We start from the raw sequence: 17,993 nt of genomic DNA on the forward strand, positions 1-17,993 counted from the left end.
CAATGCATGATCAAATTATTAAATTGTAATATTTCAAGCTTGTTATGATAAATAAGGAGGATTGCCGCTCTACACTTTTATTTAGGCTGCAGCCATGTCATTTGAAGGTTATGACAAATTATATTTCGAATAGGCTTCTTGTCGAGTCAACAAATGTAGTACGTTGATAACAATTACAGTATACCCCTGGTCCAGAAATTTGTCGCATTTTATAGCATATGAAATCATTATTATGATTTATGACAATGTATCACGTCCAGCATTAGTCCAAGTTTTTCCTTACATAGAACAAAGTAAATTTACAAATCTCATCAATTCGATTTAAAAATAAAATGTAAATCTTTCGACAATCATAATGATGTGTAAATTAAATCTTTTCTTAGCAAATAAATCTGTATCTAAAATCTAAAATCTTTGGCACAATGCCATATAAATTACATTGACGTTGAGTGACAAAAATTCCATTCATTCTTATATTCCTTGAATATAGTCTCTCGACTGATTATTGTTGAAAAACATCAGTAATCGTTTTCATCACGAAAAATATTTGTCAGTCCTGATTTTGTAGCCGCATTTTTTGCTTCAAGAACTATTTAAATCGTCTCATGAGATTTTTAAAGTTTTGCAGCACATCACTGAATAGCAGCCGAGGAGATCCAAGTATTATTGCAATTCTAGAAGAGTTTAAATAGCTTGTTGCTTGCGTGCATATCATCCACATAACTGAAAACAAAATTGGTGTGTTGAACAGGACTTACCACATATCACAACCTCATTCCAATAACACTCAGTGAACAAAATATATTTTTTAAAAGAATTTAGCAAATAATATTTCAGACAGATTGAATTTATCGCAACATTTCTGACTTTATTTCAGTCCATGAGCTGATCAGTCCAACAAATCTCAACTCCTACCGTCAATGATATAAAGATGTAATATGCAATCACGTTATTAAACTGCTGTATAAAACAAATATATTGATGCTGTTTCCCTGGCAACCAATAGACGATCGATCATATTCTCGTTTGGCCTGTGACCATGTTCCAAGAGAGTACGCAAGACGGAGAGGGCAATATTTGTCATTTTAAAAATACAATGATTTCTTTCTCCGCTACATTATCCGCTCAACGGAAAACATTTGTACATTTCTTATTATATAATATAGACACTGTACACTGTACTGTGTACAGTGTACAGTGTACGATGATTATTGTTGCATGTTGTACTGTAAAGATGCCAAAGTGGAGTTAGTGAACTATATCTCATCTATTTCAACGTATTCGTAGTTAGTAGCGAAATTTAGTCATCCAAAGTGAAGCCAATAGAACCTATTGAGGACGATAAGCCAAATTAATGAGGCCTAAAACATTCAAAACGATGTTATAAAGCCCAATAATTGCAAGTATCAAATTGCGAAGTAGGTATGTACCCACTAACCTGCCACACTGCCGAGGTAAGTATTGTGTAAAATAAGAAAGGTTTCACTCAATGAACCGATCTACTCTCCGCTTAATTAACAAGGATTTGCTGGTGCGGTAGATGAAAGACTGGCTTCAGACAAACAGGCAGGCAAACATACAGGCAAACAGGCAGGCAGGCAGGCAGGCAGGCAGGCAGGCAGGCAGGCAGGCAGGCAGGCAGGCAGGCAGGCAGGCAGGCAGGCAGGCAGGCAGGCAGGCAGGCAGGCAGGCAGGCAGGCAGGCAGGCAGGCAGGCAGGCAGGCAGGCAGGCGGGCGGGCGGACGGACGGACGGACGGACGGACAACTTACTCTGTCATTGGGCTGTTGTAGAAGGTGTAAGTGGTTTTATCGTCCCCACGGATTGGTGGTAGCGCGTGTCCCGTCCCCCACTTGGGTGGCTTCTGGTGGTTGAGGACCCCTTGTGAGGGTAACATGCATCTCAACGTCGACCACTCCTGATAAAGGTAGATTTAATATCAGGATCTTTAATCATGTATAATGTATGTACTCAGTTTATCATAAACAAGCGTTTCATATCGGTTCATGATTATAATTTATCATTAGAATAATTCCTTGAACATTTTTTTTCCATTTTGTCATCTTTTTCAAAATCTAAGCTCTACACTCAAATCAGTCACAATATAAGGGAAGAATTCGTGGATACCTGGAAAACTGCCAAGGCATCTCGCCAAAACTAGAATTCTATAATCTAATTAAGCATTTGAACCAGAAGCATATCTACGAGTGATCGAAATATGTAATACATGTTCGAAAAAGCTTAACAAGGTTTAGACTTTCGTATCAGCTGCCACGGCCTATACATTGAAAGGGGCGATTTGAAACCCCCCCCCCCCTTGTACCAAGAGAAGATCGATGGTGCACTTAGGGGTCGTTCACATATTATGTCATCACTTTGTGGACAATTTTTACCCCCCTTCCGTAATCAGTTTTACACATAGCTATTGTTTCAAAATTACACTAGCATATTCATTTGGAAACCCCCCTCGGTTGATTACGTAATATGTGAACGACCCCTTTCTGCTTCTTTAGCAAAGGGCTTAAGGGGGCATACACCAAAACAGGCCCTTTTAAACCTACTGAGGACGAAAATCATGTCTTAATTGACTGTTCGCTCTCAGTCAGAGACAAATTGAACTTCCATCCCCAAAACATCACTGCCTACTATAAGAACCCAGATTTTCACTTAAATACCGGCCAGTGTCAAGATTTTCTGCGAAACATGATACAGGATACTCTCTTCATATTAATTTCTCACGTGTTATCTCACTTGCATCACCTTACTCAACCGACAATTTTAAGCATACTCGAGGTTTCTTGGTTTAGTTCTCCCGACGTCGCGTGATCTTATCATATTGTTGTTACTGTTAACTGTACTAACATAATATTAGTATTACCGTTACGGCTACAATACAATTTAATGCTGAGCGAATCTCTATAGATACCCGTATCTTGGTGGATCTAATTTATTTCTTCAGTCATCATTTCTCTCGTTTAAATTTACACCCTCATTTCCCTTAAAAATATAATTATACCTGGTTAATGCTTTGCTTGGGTGAGCTTTATATTTCATTTTTTATTTTTTGCTGTCGTATAAGATTCAAAATATTTTAGAATCAAGTGTATTATATTGTAATCGTACTACAAACCCGCTAGTAGAGCTTCATTTGAGGAAATTTAAAAATCAGTTGTGTTCTAATTTATTTTCATCATCTAGGTACGTACTGAAGAAATTATGAATTTTATTTGACAATGATGATAAAGGTTTAAGTATTCCCTAGAAACGATACTTTTTCATCAGGCATCAAAAAATATCAATCACAACGAAGATTGAATACCGTGATCGTAAATGTAAGCTAGCGCGACGTATCATAAAGCACGAAAATGCGTGTTGTTAATCTGTGCCTCCTCGTGCACATCACACGTGTAATCTTTTGATGTTTGTTGAAATAAAACCATTATTCTTACGTCTATTTTTCCTCTCTTACGACGTTAATTATACAAATTATAAAGCCTAATTTAAAATTCTAAGATAGCTATAATAGATACTTATCCATTTTCTGCAACCTTGCTAAAAATTGCTAGTTTCAACTCAATTTGCGAGCTGACATTGGTCAGATCGAGTTAGGGTCGGTTTTTGGCCAAATTTCAGTGTTTTTATGCCGTTGCTGGGGAGATTTCGTCAAGATTGAAATATAATATAGACAGATATCTGGTAAAGAATGTTATAACATGTACAGTGAGTCTTTTTCTCTTCACTTAGCTTCACAGAATGGAAAATTAGTTGTGCCACGTTAGTACGTTGCCACAGTCCAAGGTCGAACCTTGGCCTTCGATTTTGTATTTTACCTTATTAGAGGCCATCCTAAACCCTTCTAAAATTTTAAATTTGATCGGCAATTTAGACCGGAGTAGGATTTATTCCTCATAATGACTTGATTTTAATGTTAATTATAAACTTCATAATTTTTAAACTCAGCGTTCGTTACACCTCAGAAAAGGTGTTAAATGACACCGTGATCGTAAATATAAGCTAGCGCGACGTATCATAAAGCACGAAAATGCGTGTTGTTAATCTGTGCCTCCTCGTGCACATCACACGTGTAATCTTTTGATGTTTGTTGAAATAAAACCATTATTCTTACGTCTATTTTTCCTCTCTTACGACGTTAATTATACAAATTATAAAGCCTAATTTAAAATTCTAAGATAGCTATAATAGATACTTATCCATTTTCTGCAACCTTGCTAAAAATTGCTAGTTTCAACTCAATTTGCGAGCTGACATTGGTCAGATCGAGTTAGGGTCGGTTTTTGGCCAAATTTCAGTGTTTTTATGCCGTTGCTGGGGAGATTTCGTCAAGATTGAAATATAATATAGACAGATATCTGGTAAAGAATGTTATAACATGTACAGTGAGTCTTTTTCTCTTCACTTAGCTTCACAGAATGGAAAATTAGTTGTGCCACGTTAGTACTTTGCCACAGTCCAAGGTCGAACCTTGGCCTTCGATTTTGTATTTTACCTTATTAGAGGCCATCCTAAACCCTTCTAAAATTTTAAATTTGATCGGCAATTTAGACCGGAGTAGGATTTATTCCTCATAATGACTTGATTTTAATGTTAATTATAAACTTCATAATTTTTAAACTCAGCGTTCGTTACACCTCAGAAAAGGTGTTAAATGACACCTTTTCTGAGGTGTAACTAACAAGTGACTAATATAATTCGCTTGTTATATATTATAATAACAGTCCACTACTGTGTGACAGAACTGCAATGTGCACAACTGAATTTCTGCTCTGTTTAAATTCAGTTGAAATACTATAGTTTTATTAAATATAACACCTGTAATCAGAATGTCAAAAGTAGAGCATACCTCACATCGAGTTGCTGGCTTGCTAGAATACATAACTGGCTCTTCAACAGTCCTACAAAAGTTGCGGGGATGGTCCGGCGATGGGGCCAGCCAGTAATTTTCAACTGCAACATTTTGAAAATCAGAAATTGTAGTATTTAAAACATTGAAACAAGATCATTATTAGAAAATATCATGATCACAAAATTGGTAATGTTAGTGCTAGTGTTTAGCAACTAATTAAACTGCGCCCCCATAAGTTATAAGTAAAATTTCTAAATCCATGTCAGTTGGTCTAAAGATTGAACTAGCACAACTGCTGTTCATGACATTTTATCATTAACATAATATCCTATCTAAAATTAACCTTTGAGGTGTACGCCCTGGTCGCTGTTAATCTTGCGACTAGGCACAGGGGCGCTCAATCTACAGTCCACTGGCAATCCAGTGTACCTCTTCAAAGTCCAATGAGTGGGATTTTCCTGAGTGACGGAGGTATTTACTCTGATTAGAGCTCATTGGTAGATAATTGACTGGCCAAAAGAAACATTAAAACTGACTTGGTCTTATTTCTTAAATTTCCATGAGGAATTACCTCTGTAAAATATACAGGAGCTTTCAGTTATTTCCCAACTGATGAACACACATCCAAGTAATAGATACAAATCAAATACACTCAGATTGTAAAATAAATGTATATTGTGGTGTAACCCAAATAATTGTCCCAATAAACAAATTAATTTATAACAAACAACTCAAATTCTTAATTTCTGGCTCACCTTCAAATTGACAGGTCGCTTGAACGGGTAGTGACCACTTGGTCCAATCTTATCGGCTCCTTCTACAGGATAATAGGGGGGTGTCCTCACCCAAGGGTGAGAAATTGTCTTGCAATGCTCTGTCATACTCACTGTCAATAGCATCATTTTGTTACAAAATAGGTATCTAAACAATATTTACACTCAGATCGTTTTTTAACAATTTTTTGAGGTCCAAGATTTTCAAAATCGAATAAAAAATGTTTAAAGGCCTATCTCAAAATTCGGCTCGTGTCAAATCTGTAGGAGTAGAGAGATTTTTAGACTCGATTTTTAGGATGCACGATTGAAAATCACCAGCACAATACAATTACACATAAGGGCTGACCATTGCATTGACGGGCAATAATTTCGGCTAGAAACAACATTTTTCCATGGGACTAAAAGCAGCTGATAGACATCACTCCTCTCATGGATCTGAGAATATTCCCGTAGAAAGATCTTCTGACCCGGGGTTTGAGACCTGGAATAGTTCAAACCTGCCCCATATTCAGAAAACCTATCCTAGCCTAATTTATTTCTGAGGGGTTCCTTGAACTGTCTCTGGTCTCAAGACCCAGGCCGAGGATGTGTCTACAGGAATTGTCTCAGATATTTGATTAATTAGCTGAAACCCGTAAAGCTCAAATTGAAAGCCCCTCGTAAGGGGATCGTCTCTATGGACTAATTCATTGTTTAATGTTTACATCATTTATGATTGATTATAATCAGTTAAAAATAAAAAACCCAATGGGCACTCCTGATATGAAAACATAACTTCTGAAAATATCAAAATCAAATAGAAAAGTGATGTCAAATATAATAAATCGTAACAAACTTTAACTAATGGCATATCAATTTGTAAGCTTTAATTTAATGGCAAAGCAAATTACAAAAAGTTAATAAAAATCAAGCAAAGCTTTGTTCACAAATAACAATATGAGATCAAATTTAAGGAAACATAGCGGCTCACTGCTGTGCGCAGCTAGTTTCAATTAGCCCTGCAATTAGTTGCAGGGCCTCTGATGTGACCCTCCATATTTGGTTCACCACCTTTTCAGCTCAATTCCTGACCCTGAACCTTAATAGTCCGTAGGACAGGCATTCCGCTCGTTTTTGTAAAGTTATCTTATCTATCAAATAGTTATTATACTAATACTATCAATAGTAACTATCATAACAAAAATAGCGTTTTGTTGCCGTGCTTTGCTGTTTATCAGTTTTCTTCAATAGGGCAATATGGAACAATATCGTTAAACATTTTTGAGTGTAATTTTTTGCTCAATTTGCTATCATTTTGATAATTATTATAATATGACGAAAGACAAAAAAATAGGAAAGATAAAATGTAAATTACAATTGTTATAACTCCATAGTGTCTACAAAATGCAAACGAAGAAGCGATGACCAGATGAATTTGGACAAACCATCCTCTCAGGAAGTGACAGATGAACTTCCTACTGTTCATGCATCAAACGTATCAACCGAGCAGGCTGACACAGAAAAAGATGATAATCTTCCCACAACCTCTTCTTCCAGAGCAGGTATGAGCACCTATTAAACAATTAAATATAATACTTTTGGTGTTAGTTAATGCAGATGCACAAATCTCACATTAAGTTTGGGAGATCTAGGACCATCTATAGACTTATAGACAAATTTGAAATGATCAGTTCGCAACGTAGGTTGTTTTCGTAACTCGGCTCTAGTGGGAGTTCAGATGTGAAACTGGTGAATGACTGCGACCTTTTCCTTCTCGAGTTAAAGGGATTTTTTTTTCTTTTCTTTTTTGGGGTCCTTAAGACCCTATTGAATTTGAATCAACCTTCTTTGGGGACTGATCTTTTTAAATTTGTTCACAGATGGTTTCACATACATTTTATGTCTTCCATACTATATTGTAAAACGAGACAGAACAACACTGATATATAATACATAAATGTTGTACCATAAAACAAAGTTTTGTGTATATATTTCATATGCCACACTAAAGCATTGTCACCTTTTGGTGATATATCAATATTCAATAAGCACTGAAGTCTGAAATTCACATCTTCAACAAATTCAAAAATCTGATAAAGAAAAACTTGAAATTTGTATGCACTTCGGCAATGCAGATTCTGCATCATACTGATGATGTTGATTTCAGAATCGGATGAGGAAGTGATAGAGAAAATAAAACTAGCTGGTCAGCAAGCAAACGAAAAATACTGCAACAATCGACATAATCGGTCAACAATGCTACCTCCGATTCCAAACTCAAAGTTTATCGACAGATTTTCCGAGGAGGAAGGTGTAATCTTAACGAAAGAAAACGAAAGTGATAAACGAAAGCAAATAGCATATGAAGCAGAGGTTACAGTTTATCGATCACTCGAGGATTTTGAACATGCCGTGGTTTTGCACGGACTCAGCTACACCAATAGACAGTATGCATTGTTTAAAACAGATTTCAAGTATGATTCTGAGAAACCCAACAAAGAGGCCGGGGAATGTGATTTCGTTGTGATTGGTAAGAATTGCATCGTGATTATTGAAGTTTCTGATGTGCAGATCAGGCCGAATATAACATCTAATAAAAAACTTAAGAAAGCATTTAAAAGTAAGAAACAGCAAGGAGAGCGAACAGAGGAATTAATCAAAAGAATGCTCTACTCAGGTTCTGATGACAGGAACGAGGTTTACCCCTACATTCAATGGTTTTGCGCATTTCTCAGCATATCAGAATCTGAAGAAAAAAGATTCGACCAAAATCAAAGATCTAACATAATCTTCAAGGAGTCTTTTACTGAGGGCCGAAATGTCTTTCTACAATGGTGGACAGAAAATGTCACGAACAAAATTGTCCATTCTTATACTGATGAGAAGAAAATGTCAAACTTGAGGAATATCCTAATTGGACTATGGATCATTGATCCACAAAACAGATGCCATCCTAAAGAAAAATGTAGCCTAGGCAGCAACATTATGAAAGTAGACAGTCAGCTAAAAGACGCGAAAATAACTTACGGTTTTGGTAGAAGCAAATCAGGCTTCGAGAATCCCGATTTCGTGGTGGCAGACGATGTTTTTAAGATCATGGGCATCAGTTATCTCACAAAAGAACAGGATAAAGTTTTTAAGAGCAAAAAGAAATTCCTGTGGATCAACGGGCCGGCCGGCTCAGGGAAGACAATCTTGATTCTTGGTAAAGCTATTCAGTTGGCTAAAACTGGCAAGAATAAAGTTGTGATATTTATATTCAATACGGGAGACAGAAATTCAGATGTGTATCAAAAAGCGTTAAAGACAGCTGGAATACAGCCAGAAGTTATCAAGACAGCTATGACAGAAAATGGCCTAATTGAAAATGATGCTGTAGTCGATGAAATAAACTCTTGTTTGAGAAGACCTTGCTCTGTAGTGTTATTGGAATTAAGTATAGAACACTCGAGCCCAATTGGACGAGCAAATTATCGAAGGGATGGACTGCGATCAATCGATCAAATGATCTATACGGTAATGTTTCAGGAGATTAAGATACGGGTAAGTCAACAATTCAACTTTTTTATTGATGACGAGCAATGCTTACTTAGTGATGGACATTATGATAGGAGTAAACGAGTCAAAGAAATGACAACTACAACTGAATCATATGATTTGGATCTGACGATTTGGATCTGTAGTGACATTGCTCAATCGATCGACCACATGGCTCCGCAGAATTTGCCTACTTTGTTCCCAGCGATGAATTCAATGATGCAGGTTTACAGCTACCTTACATTGTCTAGAAATCTTAGGAACACTTGTGATATTTCAAACGTGTTATCAATCATAAGGAAGGGTATATTGCTGTCGCCGAAAGAGTTGTCAGGACATTTCGTTCATGGGACCAAACCAGTACTACGATTTCTTCGTTGCAACGGACATAACCAGGTAATTGACCAGGTAATTGTCGGCATTGAAGAAGAGCTTCGAAAAGTCATGGACACGGATGAAATAAAAACATCAGATATTGCTATGATAAGTAATACCGAGCATGCAACAAAAACACTCTTGAGAAAAAGGATTAAACAATTGTCCATGTATAATCTATCGGATACATATTCCGCAGAGTGGCCTGTTGTCATCTTCCTTATGGATGTGACAGATATAGCAGACAGTGAGTACCAAATACTCCATCAACTCTACCTGGGTGTATCTAGAGCACGAGTTTATTGTGCAGTCATACTGTATACACACAGGAAAGATACAGTAATTAGTCATTTAAAACATGTACTGTCGAGTTTTGAACTTCTAGCTGATACAGATACACGGATTCAAATAGAGGCTTTTGATCCTGACATCGCCGAATCTAGTAAAAACATTAAACCACACACATGTAAAGGATTACTACAATCAGAAAAATCTTTGACCCCTGATAACCAAAAGGAAATAATTGATGCTATAAACTCTGATGACGTTAATAAAATAAGTGTCGTTTTCAATAAGTTTGAATCTTCATACTCGAATTATTTAGATAATAACAAAAAAACAGTTCTGCATTATTCAGCTGAATGTGGAAAAATCAAAATAGTCAAATTCCTAATCAAAGAAATAGGTCTGGTCGTTCATTCTAGGACCAAACAAGGGTGTACTCCGCTCCACTCATCTCTAAAAGGGGGTCAATCAGATGTAGCACGTTACTTAGTTGAAGCTGGTGCTAATGTTAACGCAAAGATGGACGATGGGTGTACTCCGCTTCACTTAGCTTCACAGCAGGGAGTATCAGATGTAGCACGTTACTTAGTTGAGGCTGGTGCTAATGTTAACGAAAAGATGGACAATGGGCGTACTCCGCTTCACTTAGCTTTACAGCACGGAGTATCAGATGTAGCACGTTGCTTAGTTGAGGCTGGTGCTAATGTTAACGAAAAGATGGACGATGGGCGTACTCCGCTTCATAAAGCTTTACAGAAGGGAGAATGGGATGTAGCACGTTGCTTAGTTGAGGCTGGTGCTAATGTTAACGAAAAGACGGACGATGGGCGTACTCCGCTTCACTTAGCTTCATACCAGGGCAAATTAGATGTAGCACGTTACTTAGTTGAGGCTGGTGCTAATGTTAACGAAAAGACGGACGATGGGTGTACTCCGCTTCACTTAGCTTCAGAAATGGGGGAATTAGATGTAGCACGTTACTTAGTTGAGGCTGGTGCGGGGGGGGATCAGGTACCAAGTGTCGGACATCACGTCGACTAAGTGTAGTTTTGGATATTTTTCACTAGACCCACCCACCCCCTTTGCGGTACTAACTGTTTTTTTGGATAATACGTAAGACACCCACCCCTTTTGCCGCCTTTTGCGGTACTAACTGTCGAAAAATCGTGGTACTAACTGTTTTTTGGTATATAGAATAAGATACCCACCCAGAAATTGCTTTTTTTTTAAAAACTCATTTAAACTTTAAAGGAAGACTTTAAAAAATTTAAAAAATTAAAAAAAAACCCAAAAAAAAACTTTAAAAAACCTCAAAACCCATTCCCAAAATTGAAATTTGAGGTAAAATGGGTTTTTTTGGGGTTAGACACCCCCTTTAGTACCATGTACTAACTGTTTTTCTGGAAAATGGGCAGTAGACCCACCAGTTAGTACCATGTACTAACTGTGTTTTTAGAAGAAAAAATGACCCACCCACCAACGTCATGTCCGGTACTAAGTGTATGATCCCCCCCCCCGGCTGGTGCTAATGTTAACGAAAAGATGGACGATGGGCGTACTCCGCTTCACTTAGCTTTACAGCACGGAGAATGGGATGTAGCACGTTACTTAGTTGAGGCTGGTGCTAATGTTAACGAAAAGATGGACGATGGGTGTACTCCGCTTCGCTTAGCTTTACAGCAGGAAGAATTAGATGTAGCACGTTACTTAGTTGAGGCTGGTGCTAATGTTAAAGAAAAGATGGACGATGGGAGTACTGCACTACACTTCGCTTCACAACAGAGGAATTTAGATGTGGTACGTTACTTAGTTGAGGCTGGTGCTAATGTTAAAGAAAAGATGGACGATGGGCGTACTCCGCTTCACTTAGCTTCAGAAGAGGGCAAATTAGATATATTACGTTACTTAGTTGAGGCTGGTGCTAATGTTAACGAAAAGACGGACGATGGGCGTACTCCACTTCACTTAGCTTCAAAACAGGGCAAATTAGATGTAGCACGTTACTTAGTTGAGGCTGGTACTAATGTTAAAGAAAAGATGGACGATGGGTGTACTCCGCTTCACTTAGCTTTACAGCAGGGAGAATTAGATGTAGCACGTTGCTTAGTTGAGGCTGGTGCTAATGTTAACGAAAAAACGGACTATGGGTGTACTCCGCTTCACTTAGCTTTAAAACAGGGCAAATTAGATGTAGCACGTTACTTAGTTGAGGCTGGTGCTAATGTTAAACAAAAGATGGACGATGGGTGTACTCCGCTTCACATAGCTTCATACCAGGGGGAATTAGATGTAGCACGTTACTTAGCTGAGGCTGGTGCTAATGTTAACGAAAAGATGGACAATGGGCGTACTCCGCTTCACTTAGCTTTACAGCACGGAGAATGGGATGTAGCACGTTACTTAGTTGAGGCTGGTGCTAATGTTAACGAAAAGATGGACTTTGGGCGTACTCCGCTTCATTTAGCTTTACAGCAGGAAGAATTAGATGTAGCACGTTACTTAGTTGAGGCTGGTGCTAATGTTAAAGAAAAGATGGACGATGGGAGTACTGCACTACACTTCGCTTCACAACAGAGGAATTTAGATGTGGTACGTTACTTAGTTGAGGCTGGTGCTAATGTTAAAGAAAAGATGGACGATGGGCGTACTCCGCTTCACTTAGCTTCAGAAGAGGGCAAATTAGATATAGTACGTTACTTAGTTGAGGCTGGTGCTAATGTTAACGAAAAGACGGACGATGGGCGTAATCCGCTTCATTTAGCTTTACAGCAGGGAGAATCAGATGTAGCACGTTACTTAGTTGATGCTGGTGCTAATGTTAACGAAAAGATGGACGATGGCAGTACTCCGCTTCACTGAGCTTCAAAACAGGGCAAATTAGATATTAAGATATAGCACGTTACTTAGTAGAGGCTGGTGCTAATGTTAACGAAAAGACGGACGATGGGAGTACTCCGCTTCATATAGCTATACAGCAGGGAGAATCAGATGTAGTATGATGTTACTTAGTTGAGGCTGGTGCTAATGTTAACGAAAAGATGTCGTGACAGAGTTTTATTTCTATAATAATCTCGATTTTGTTTATTGTTGCTCTTGTCATATTCCAAGGTAAAATCTTGGCCCTTGATTTTATGTTTTACTTTCAATATTTAATCACCTCTTTTAGAGGGTTTTATATTATTACAGAGTATGATTTACATACTTAATAATATGGTGATTGCAATAATGTTACAAACTTGTCTGTTATTAAAGTTTAAACTACAAAGAATATAATTGAGAATCTACATTAATTAGGATTGATTTAATATTTTTGAATTGCAATTTCACAATTCACTATGAATAACTTAGTGTATCCTCAATGAGGTGGTTATATTGATGTAAGACTTGATCCATTAATTTAAATCAATGTATGGAATAATAAATTCGTAATTTTTAAGTTCTCAACTTTTGTTACACCCCAGAAAAGGTGGCGTTAGTCGCTTGTTATTGATAGTATGTACTCTGTGACAAAACTGCACGAATAAACTTCTGAATTGATTAATTATTTCAAATAATGAAATGTTATTGTTTTTTACTACTACACTAGGAATCAGAATGTCAAAAATAAATATCCCTCACATCGAGTTGCTGGCTTGCTAGAATACATAATCGGCTCTTCGACAGTCCTACAAAAGTTACAAGGATGCTCCGGTGATGGGGCCAGCCAGTAATTTTCAGCTGAAACATTTTGAAAATCACAAATTATAGAAAATATTGATAACATTAGTATAAGATAAGATCACGATTAGAAAATTGATAAGGTTAGTGCCTAATAACTAATTTAAGTGTACCCATAATTTAAGGGGGCATACCCCAAAACAGTGGTTTGTGCCGTCCAGACCAAATGACCTCATAGGCAGTTCAGTGACCTTCTAGCGCACCGTTTCCACACCAAAAAAAAATTATTTTGAGAATACCCATTTTTGTAATCGAGCATTTCCTGGTTAAGAGTGCAATTTTCGGAAAAAATTATTTTGTGGTTGAGACGCTATAAGTTAATCATTTCTTGCGGTATCGGGTTGAAATTTTGCTCGCCGTTTATTCACAACTATGTCAAGGTGTGTGTAAAATCTTGATATCGTATCTAAAAAGGCTGGTGTGTTATGAATTTTTAAAGTCAAAAAGCTAAAATTGTCCTTTTCAGGCTTATTTTAACAAAAAGTCAGTCAGGGAAGATCGGATTATTTGATGCTTGACATCAAATTGTTCTCTGAATTCTGGCGCAGTTTTTGATGCCCTCAAAAATGTTTTTACTCATTCACCTTCTGATCTATTAGACCTCAAAGCCAAGCAACAAATTTAGGCACATTTTTCGTTTTTAATATTTACTGATTTTTCTAAACTTTTGATAGGAATGTGCTAGTGACTTTTTGAAGGGTGCAAAATAACCGCAACTAGCACATTTATATATGAGTTATTAACAACAAAACACCCTAAAATGATTCCCTTTGAAGTTATGGGAGAAAATGTGATTTTTTGACTTAGCAGATGAAAAATCACATTTTCTCCCATAACTTCAAAGGGAATCATTTTAGGGTGTTTTGTTGTTCATAACTCATATATAAATGTGCTAGTTGCGGTTATTTTGCACCCTTCAAAAAGTCACTAGCACATTCCTATCAAAAGTTTAGAAAAATCAGTAAATATTAAAAACGAAAAATGTGCCTAAATTTGTTGCTTGGCTTTGAGGTCCAATAGATCAGAAGGTGAATGAGTAAAAACATTTTTGAGGGCATCAAAAACTGCGCCAGAATTCAGAGAACAATTTGATGTCAAGCATCAAATAATCCGATCTTCCCTGACTGACTTTTTGTTAAAATAAGCCTGAAAAGGACAATTTTAGCTTTTTGACTTTAAAAATTCATAACACACCAGCCTTTTTAGATACGATATCAAGATTTTACACACACCTTGACATAGTTGTGAATAAACGGCGATCAAAATTTCAACCCGATGCTCGATTACAAAAATGGGTATTCTCAAAATAATTTTTTTTCGGTGTGGAAACGGTGCGCTAGAAGGTCACTGAACTGCCTATGAGGTCATTTGGTCTGGACAGATTTGGGGTATGCCCCCTTAAGTTAAGGTACAAAATCCATGTCAGTTAGTCCAAATACAATATTGAACAAGCACAACTTGAACTACTGGTCATGACATTTTCTAAATTTTGTTATTTACATAATACAGGGTGGCCCTTAAGTGACTACCCACACGCAACCTCTTAATAACTCACATAATTCGTCTCCAAATTGCACCAAAATTTCAGAGATTATAGATATGGGTCAAACTTAGATTTCCTGAAAGTTTCCGTATTCATAATTTTTGAAAATTTTGAAAATGTTTCATGATCGATAATAATAATTTTTTAAAGTAGCAACATGTCATAGCGCAACAATTCATTATTCTATTTGGCACTGACGATATGATTGGTATCCAATCATATCCAATGATTGGTACCAATCACTGATGATATGATTGGTATTGTTTTATACATATCATTAATATATATATAATCGGTGTTGATTAGATATATATATATATATATATATATCTAATCAACACCGACTTTTAATGTATAGGAGTTCAGCAACGAAATATATATATATAACTCTACTGTCTAAACGTCCAGAAGTGAAAACAAATTCATAAAATACTAGCAATCCTTTAAATTCGCAATAAATAAATTCGTTCAATGTCAAAAAATTATTTTGCCGGTCTGTATGTATGACCACCCACGTGCAAATTAGGTAGACAAATAAAAGTTGCATAGTAACCATGGTAACAAGCGTTGTTAAATGCACGTGCAATGATTGTTTTAATGTTTAACGTCATTTTTCATCAATTTTGTGGTAATTACATTGTGTTTGCAGTGCAAGCTACATTTCATCGGCTGAGCTGTATCTTCGGTTGACCATTGTTAATGGTCTGGCCCGGCGCGCTACTTCGTAGCACTTGCAATCAGGCCAATAATATTTCGAGAAGAAAGCGGCGCGTGCTACTACAAAGGAATTTAGACGAGTAACATACGTCAATATCTTCGGTTGTGACAGATATTTTTTGAGGCGATCATAGAAACTGACTACCAAAGAATATTATTAGCTTCTTCCTTTACTGTGTCATTCAGAGGCACATATTAGGTGCGATGGGTGTTTTCCGCACACTTCCGCACATTTTGTAATTTTCTGCATATTTCCACATAATCTAGCATTTTCCGCGTAATTTCGCATAATTTTGAAATTTTCGCGTTAAGATTTTCGAGTGTAAAAACCAAAATATGTTAAAAGTCGGGCCCTTTTAGGAGCATGACTCAAGCCCTTTTAGGACCGTGACTCAGGCCCTTTCAGGACAGTGACGCAGGCCCTTTTGGAACTCATACCTAGGCCACGTGACCCAGTTACCACGTGACCCAGGCCCTTTCGGGACCCTGACCCAGGCCCTTTCGGGACCGTGACCCAGGCCCTTTTGGAACTCATGCCTAGGCCACGTGACCCGGTTACCACGTGACCCAGGCCCTTTCGGGACCATGACCCAGGCCCTTTCGGGACCGTGACCCAGGCTGTTATGGAACCCTCGTCGTTACCGTTCTTCGATCATACCTGCAGCCCTTTTTATCGGGTAATGAGCTCTATTCGTTGTAGCGTTGGCTTTATAGTGGGCTTAATGGATCTTGGATCAAATGGTTTACAAGTACTGACGATCAATGCCAACAAGCGTGTCACATATTTGCGATCATGCATGGGATCTGATCGACTCTATCAAGAGGCGTCTTCAAGTAACTGTCTCCTGATCTCTACCAGATCAAGTCACTGTTCTCAGATAACTGAATCTCAATATAGGTTCAATCATGGTCTTAGTAAAGAACTAAACCCTCAGTAACACATAAACAGACCTATTTTTGATAAGAGCGGCGGTTATACTTATACGTTTAGAATTTCCAAAGTCCTTCAGAAAATGCAAAAGAAAACCGCACAATTCCCGGACAAATTTCGAAAAAATCGCTGCACATTTGCCGCATAATTGGTAAAAATTTACCGCACATTTTACCTTTATAGTCGGGTGCGGTACCGCATAATTTCGATTTTTTACCGCACCTAATATGTGCCTCTGGTGTCATTACGGGCTTTCTAGTCATAATTAAGATAAGAAAAAAATTTGAAGAAAAAGTTAAGTGTTTTATGTTATAATATGATGTATGTACAATTCAATGTACGACCGCCCATGTGCAAATAAGACGAGAAATAGAAAACAACATAGTTATTAGTTATTACCATGGTAATGATGATTGTTACACGCAAGCTGTGTGAGGATAGGACAGGGACCATACAACACATTCTATCCGGTTGTAGGGTCTCACTGAGCCAAGGGCGTTACAGGTGGCGGCATGATAAGGTTCTCACTTCTCAAACAACTCAAAGACCACGTGACTTTCCATTGTGAACGCCGAGTGAAAACCTCTAAGAATAGAGTGAAGGAGACCGAGCAATGTATTGATTTTGTGCCTGAGGGAAGCAAGAAGGTTCCAGCGAAGAAGAGTGCAGAACGTAGTTTGGTATCCTGAGTGCATCTCGGGACTGGGTGGTGAGGTCTGATCTTGATGAGCAACTGAAGTTCCCAGAGGAGATTGGCAAGACCTGAGGCCGGACCTCTTTTCCCGGTCAGCCAAGAAGGTGCTGTGGTGGGCGTTAACCGTACCGTCAGAGGAGAGGATTACAGAATCCCACGAGCTTAAGATGGATAGGTACAGCAGCCTTTAGACAGAAATTCAGAGCAACGGATGGTCTTGTTTCAGTTTCGCTGTGGAAGTGGGAGCTAGAGGGATAGTTGGTCGTAGTTTAGAGGGAGCTGCTAGGAGGATTGGATTTGGAGGAAGGGAGTTAAAGAAGTTGGTTAGGGAGAGTGGTAGAGAAGCGGCCCACTGCTCCAGATGGATTTATTTGTTGTCGGGGAGGAGGGAGTGGGAAGTAAGGAAGGTAGGAACTTAGGGAACACTAACAGCTAGAAGAACCATAACGTTATCTCGTCGTCAATTGCGAGCGCTGACAGGTTACTTCAAGTGTTTGCCTAGTCGGAAAGTGGTCTAAGATCAGACTGCTGGGGCGCCTGGTACAGAACCGTCCTGCGATTAAAGCCCCGAAAAGG

The 17,993-nt window shown here is 38.0% G+C and overlaps 2 protein-coding genes across 2 annotated transcripts; one reads left to right on the forward strand and one right to left on the reverse strand.

The window, feature by feature from the left end:
• Positions 1-262: 262 nt before the first annotated feature.
• Positions 263-5,744, reverse strand: LOC134818764 (uncharacterized). Its single transcript, XM_063828409.1, has 5 exons — positions 5,619-5,744; positions 5,207-5,321; positions 4,861-4,964; positions 1,772-1,917; positions 263-723 (listed from the first exon to the last, which is right to left on the reverse strand). The coding sequence occupies exons 1-5, from the start codon at positions 5,742-5,744 to the stop codon at positions 675-677; spliced, it is 540 nt and encodes a 179-aa protein (XP_063684479.1). The 3' UTR covers positions 263-674.
• A 1,305-nt stretch (positions 5,745-7,049) lies between these two features.
• Positions 7,050-12,692, forward strand: LOC134818765 (uncharacterized). Its single transcript, XM_063828410.1, has 3 exons — positions 7,050-7,180; positions 7,786-10,826; positions 11,358-12,692. Exons 2-3 carry the CDS (start codon positions 7,875-7,877, stop codon positions 12,672-12,674), a joined length of 4,269 nt encoding a protein of 1,422 aa, XP_063684480.1. The 5' UTR covers positions 7,050-7,180; positions 7,786-7,874; the 3' UTR covers positions 12,675-12,692.
• The last annotated feature ends 5,301 nt before the right edge of the window (positions 12,693-17,993 follow it).

The sequence above is a fragment of the Bolinopsis microptera genome, chromosome 7, assembly GCF_026151205.1.
Source record: "Bolinopsis microptera isolate Bmic1 chromosome 7, MBARI_Bmic_1.0, whole genome shotgun sequence".
NCBI classification, from domain to species: Eukaryota; Metazoa; Ctenophora; class Tentaculata; order Lobata; family Bolinopsidae; genus Bolinopsis; species Bolinopsis microptera.

Excerpts from the sequence above, each read along its gene's own strand:
- LOC134818765 (XM_063828410.1), top strand. The coding sequence starts at position 7,875 with ATGCTACCTCCGATTCCAAACTCAAAGTTTATCGACAGATTTTCCGAG. Across the intron at positions 10,827-11,357 it reads CTGGTGCGGGGGGGGATCAG|ATGGACGATGGGCGTACTCC; the intron begins GTACCAAGTGTC and ends GTTAACGAAAAG.
- LOC134818764 (XM_063828409.1), bottom strand. The coding sequence starts at position 5,744 with ATGACAGAGCATTGCAAGACAATTTCTCACCCTTGGGTGAGGACACCC. Across the intron at positions 4,965-5,206 it reads CCAGGGCGTACACCTCAAAG|TTGAAAATTACTGGCTGGCC; the intron begins GTTAATTTTAGA and ends AAAATGTTGCAG. Across the intron at positions 724-1,771 it reads TACAACAGCCCAATGACAGA|TTATGTGGATGATATGCACG; the intron begins GTAAGTTGTCCG and ends TTTTGTTTTCAG.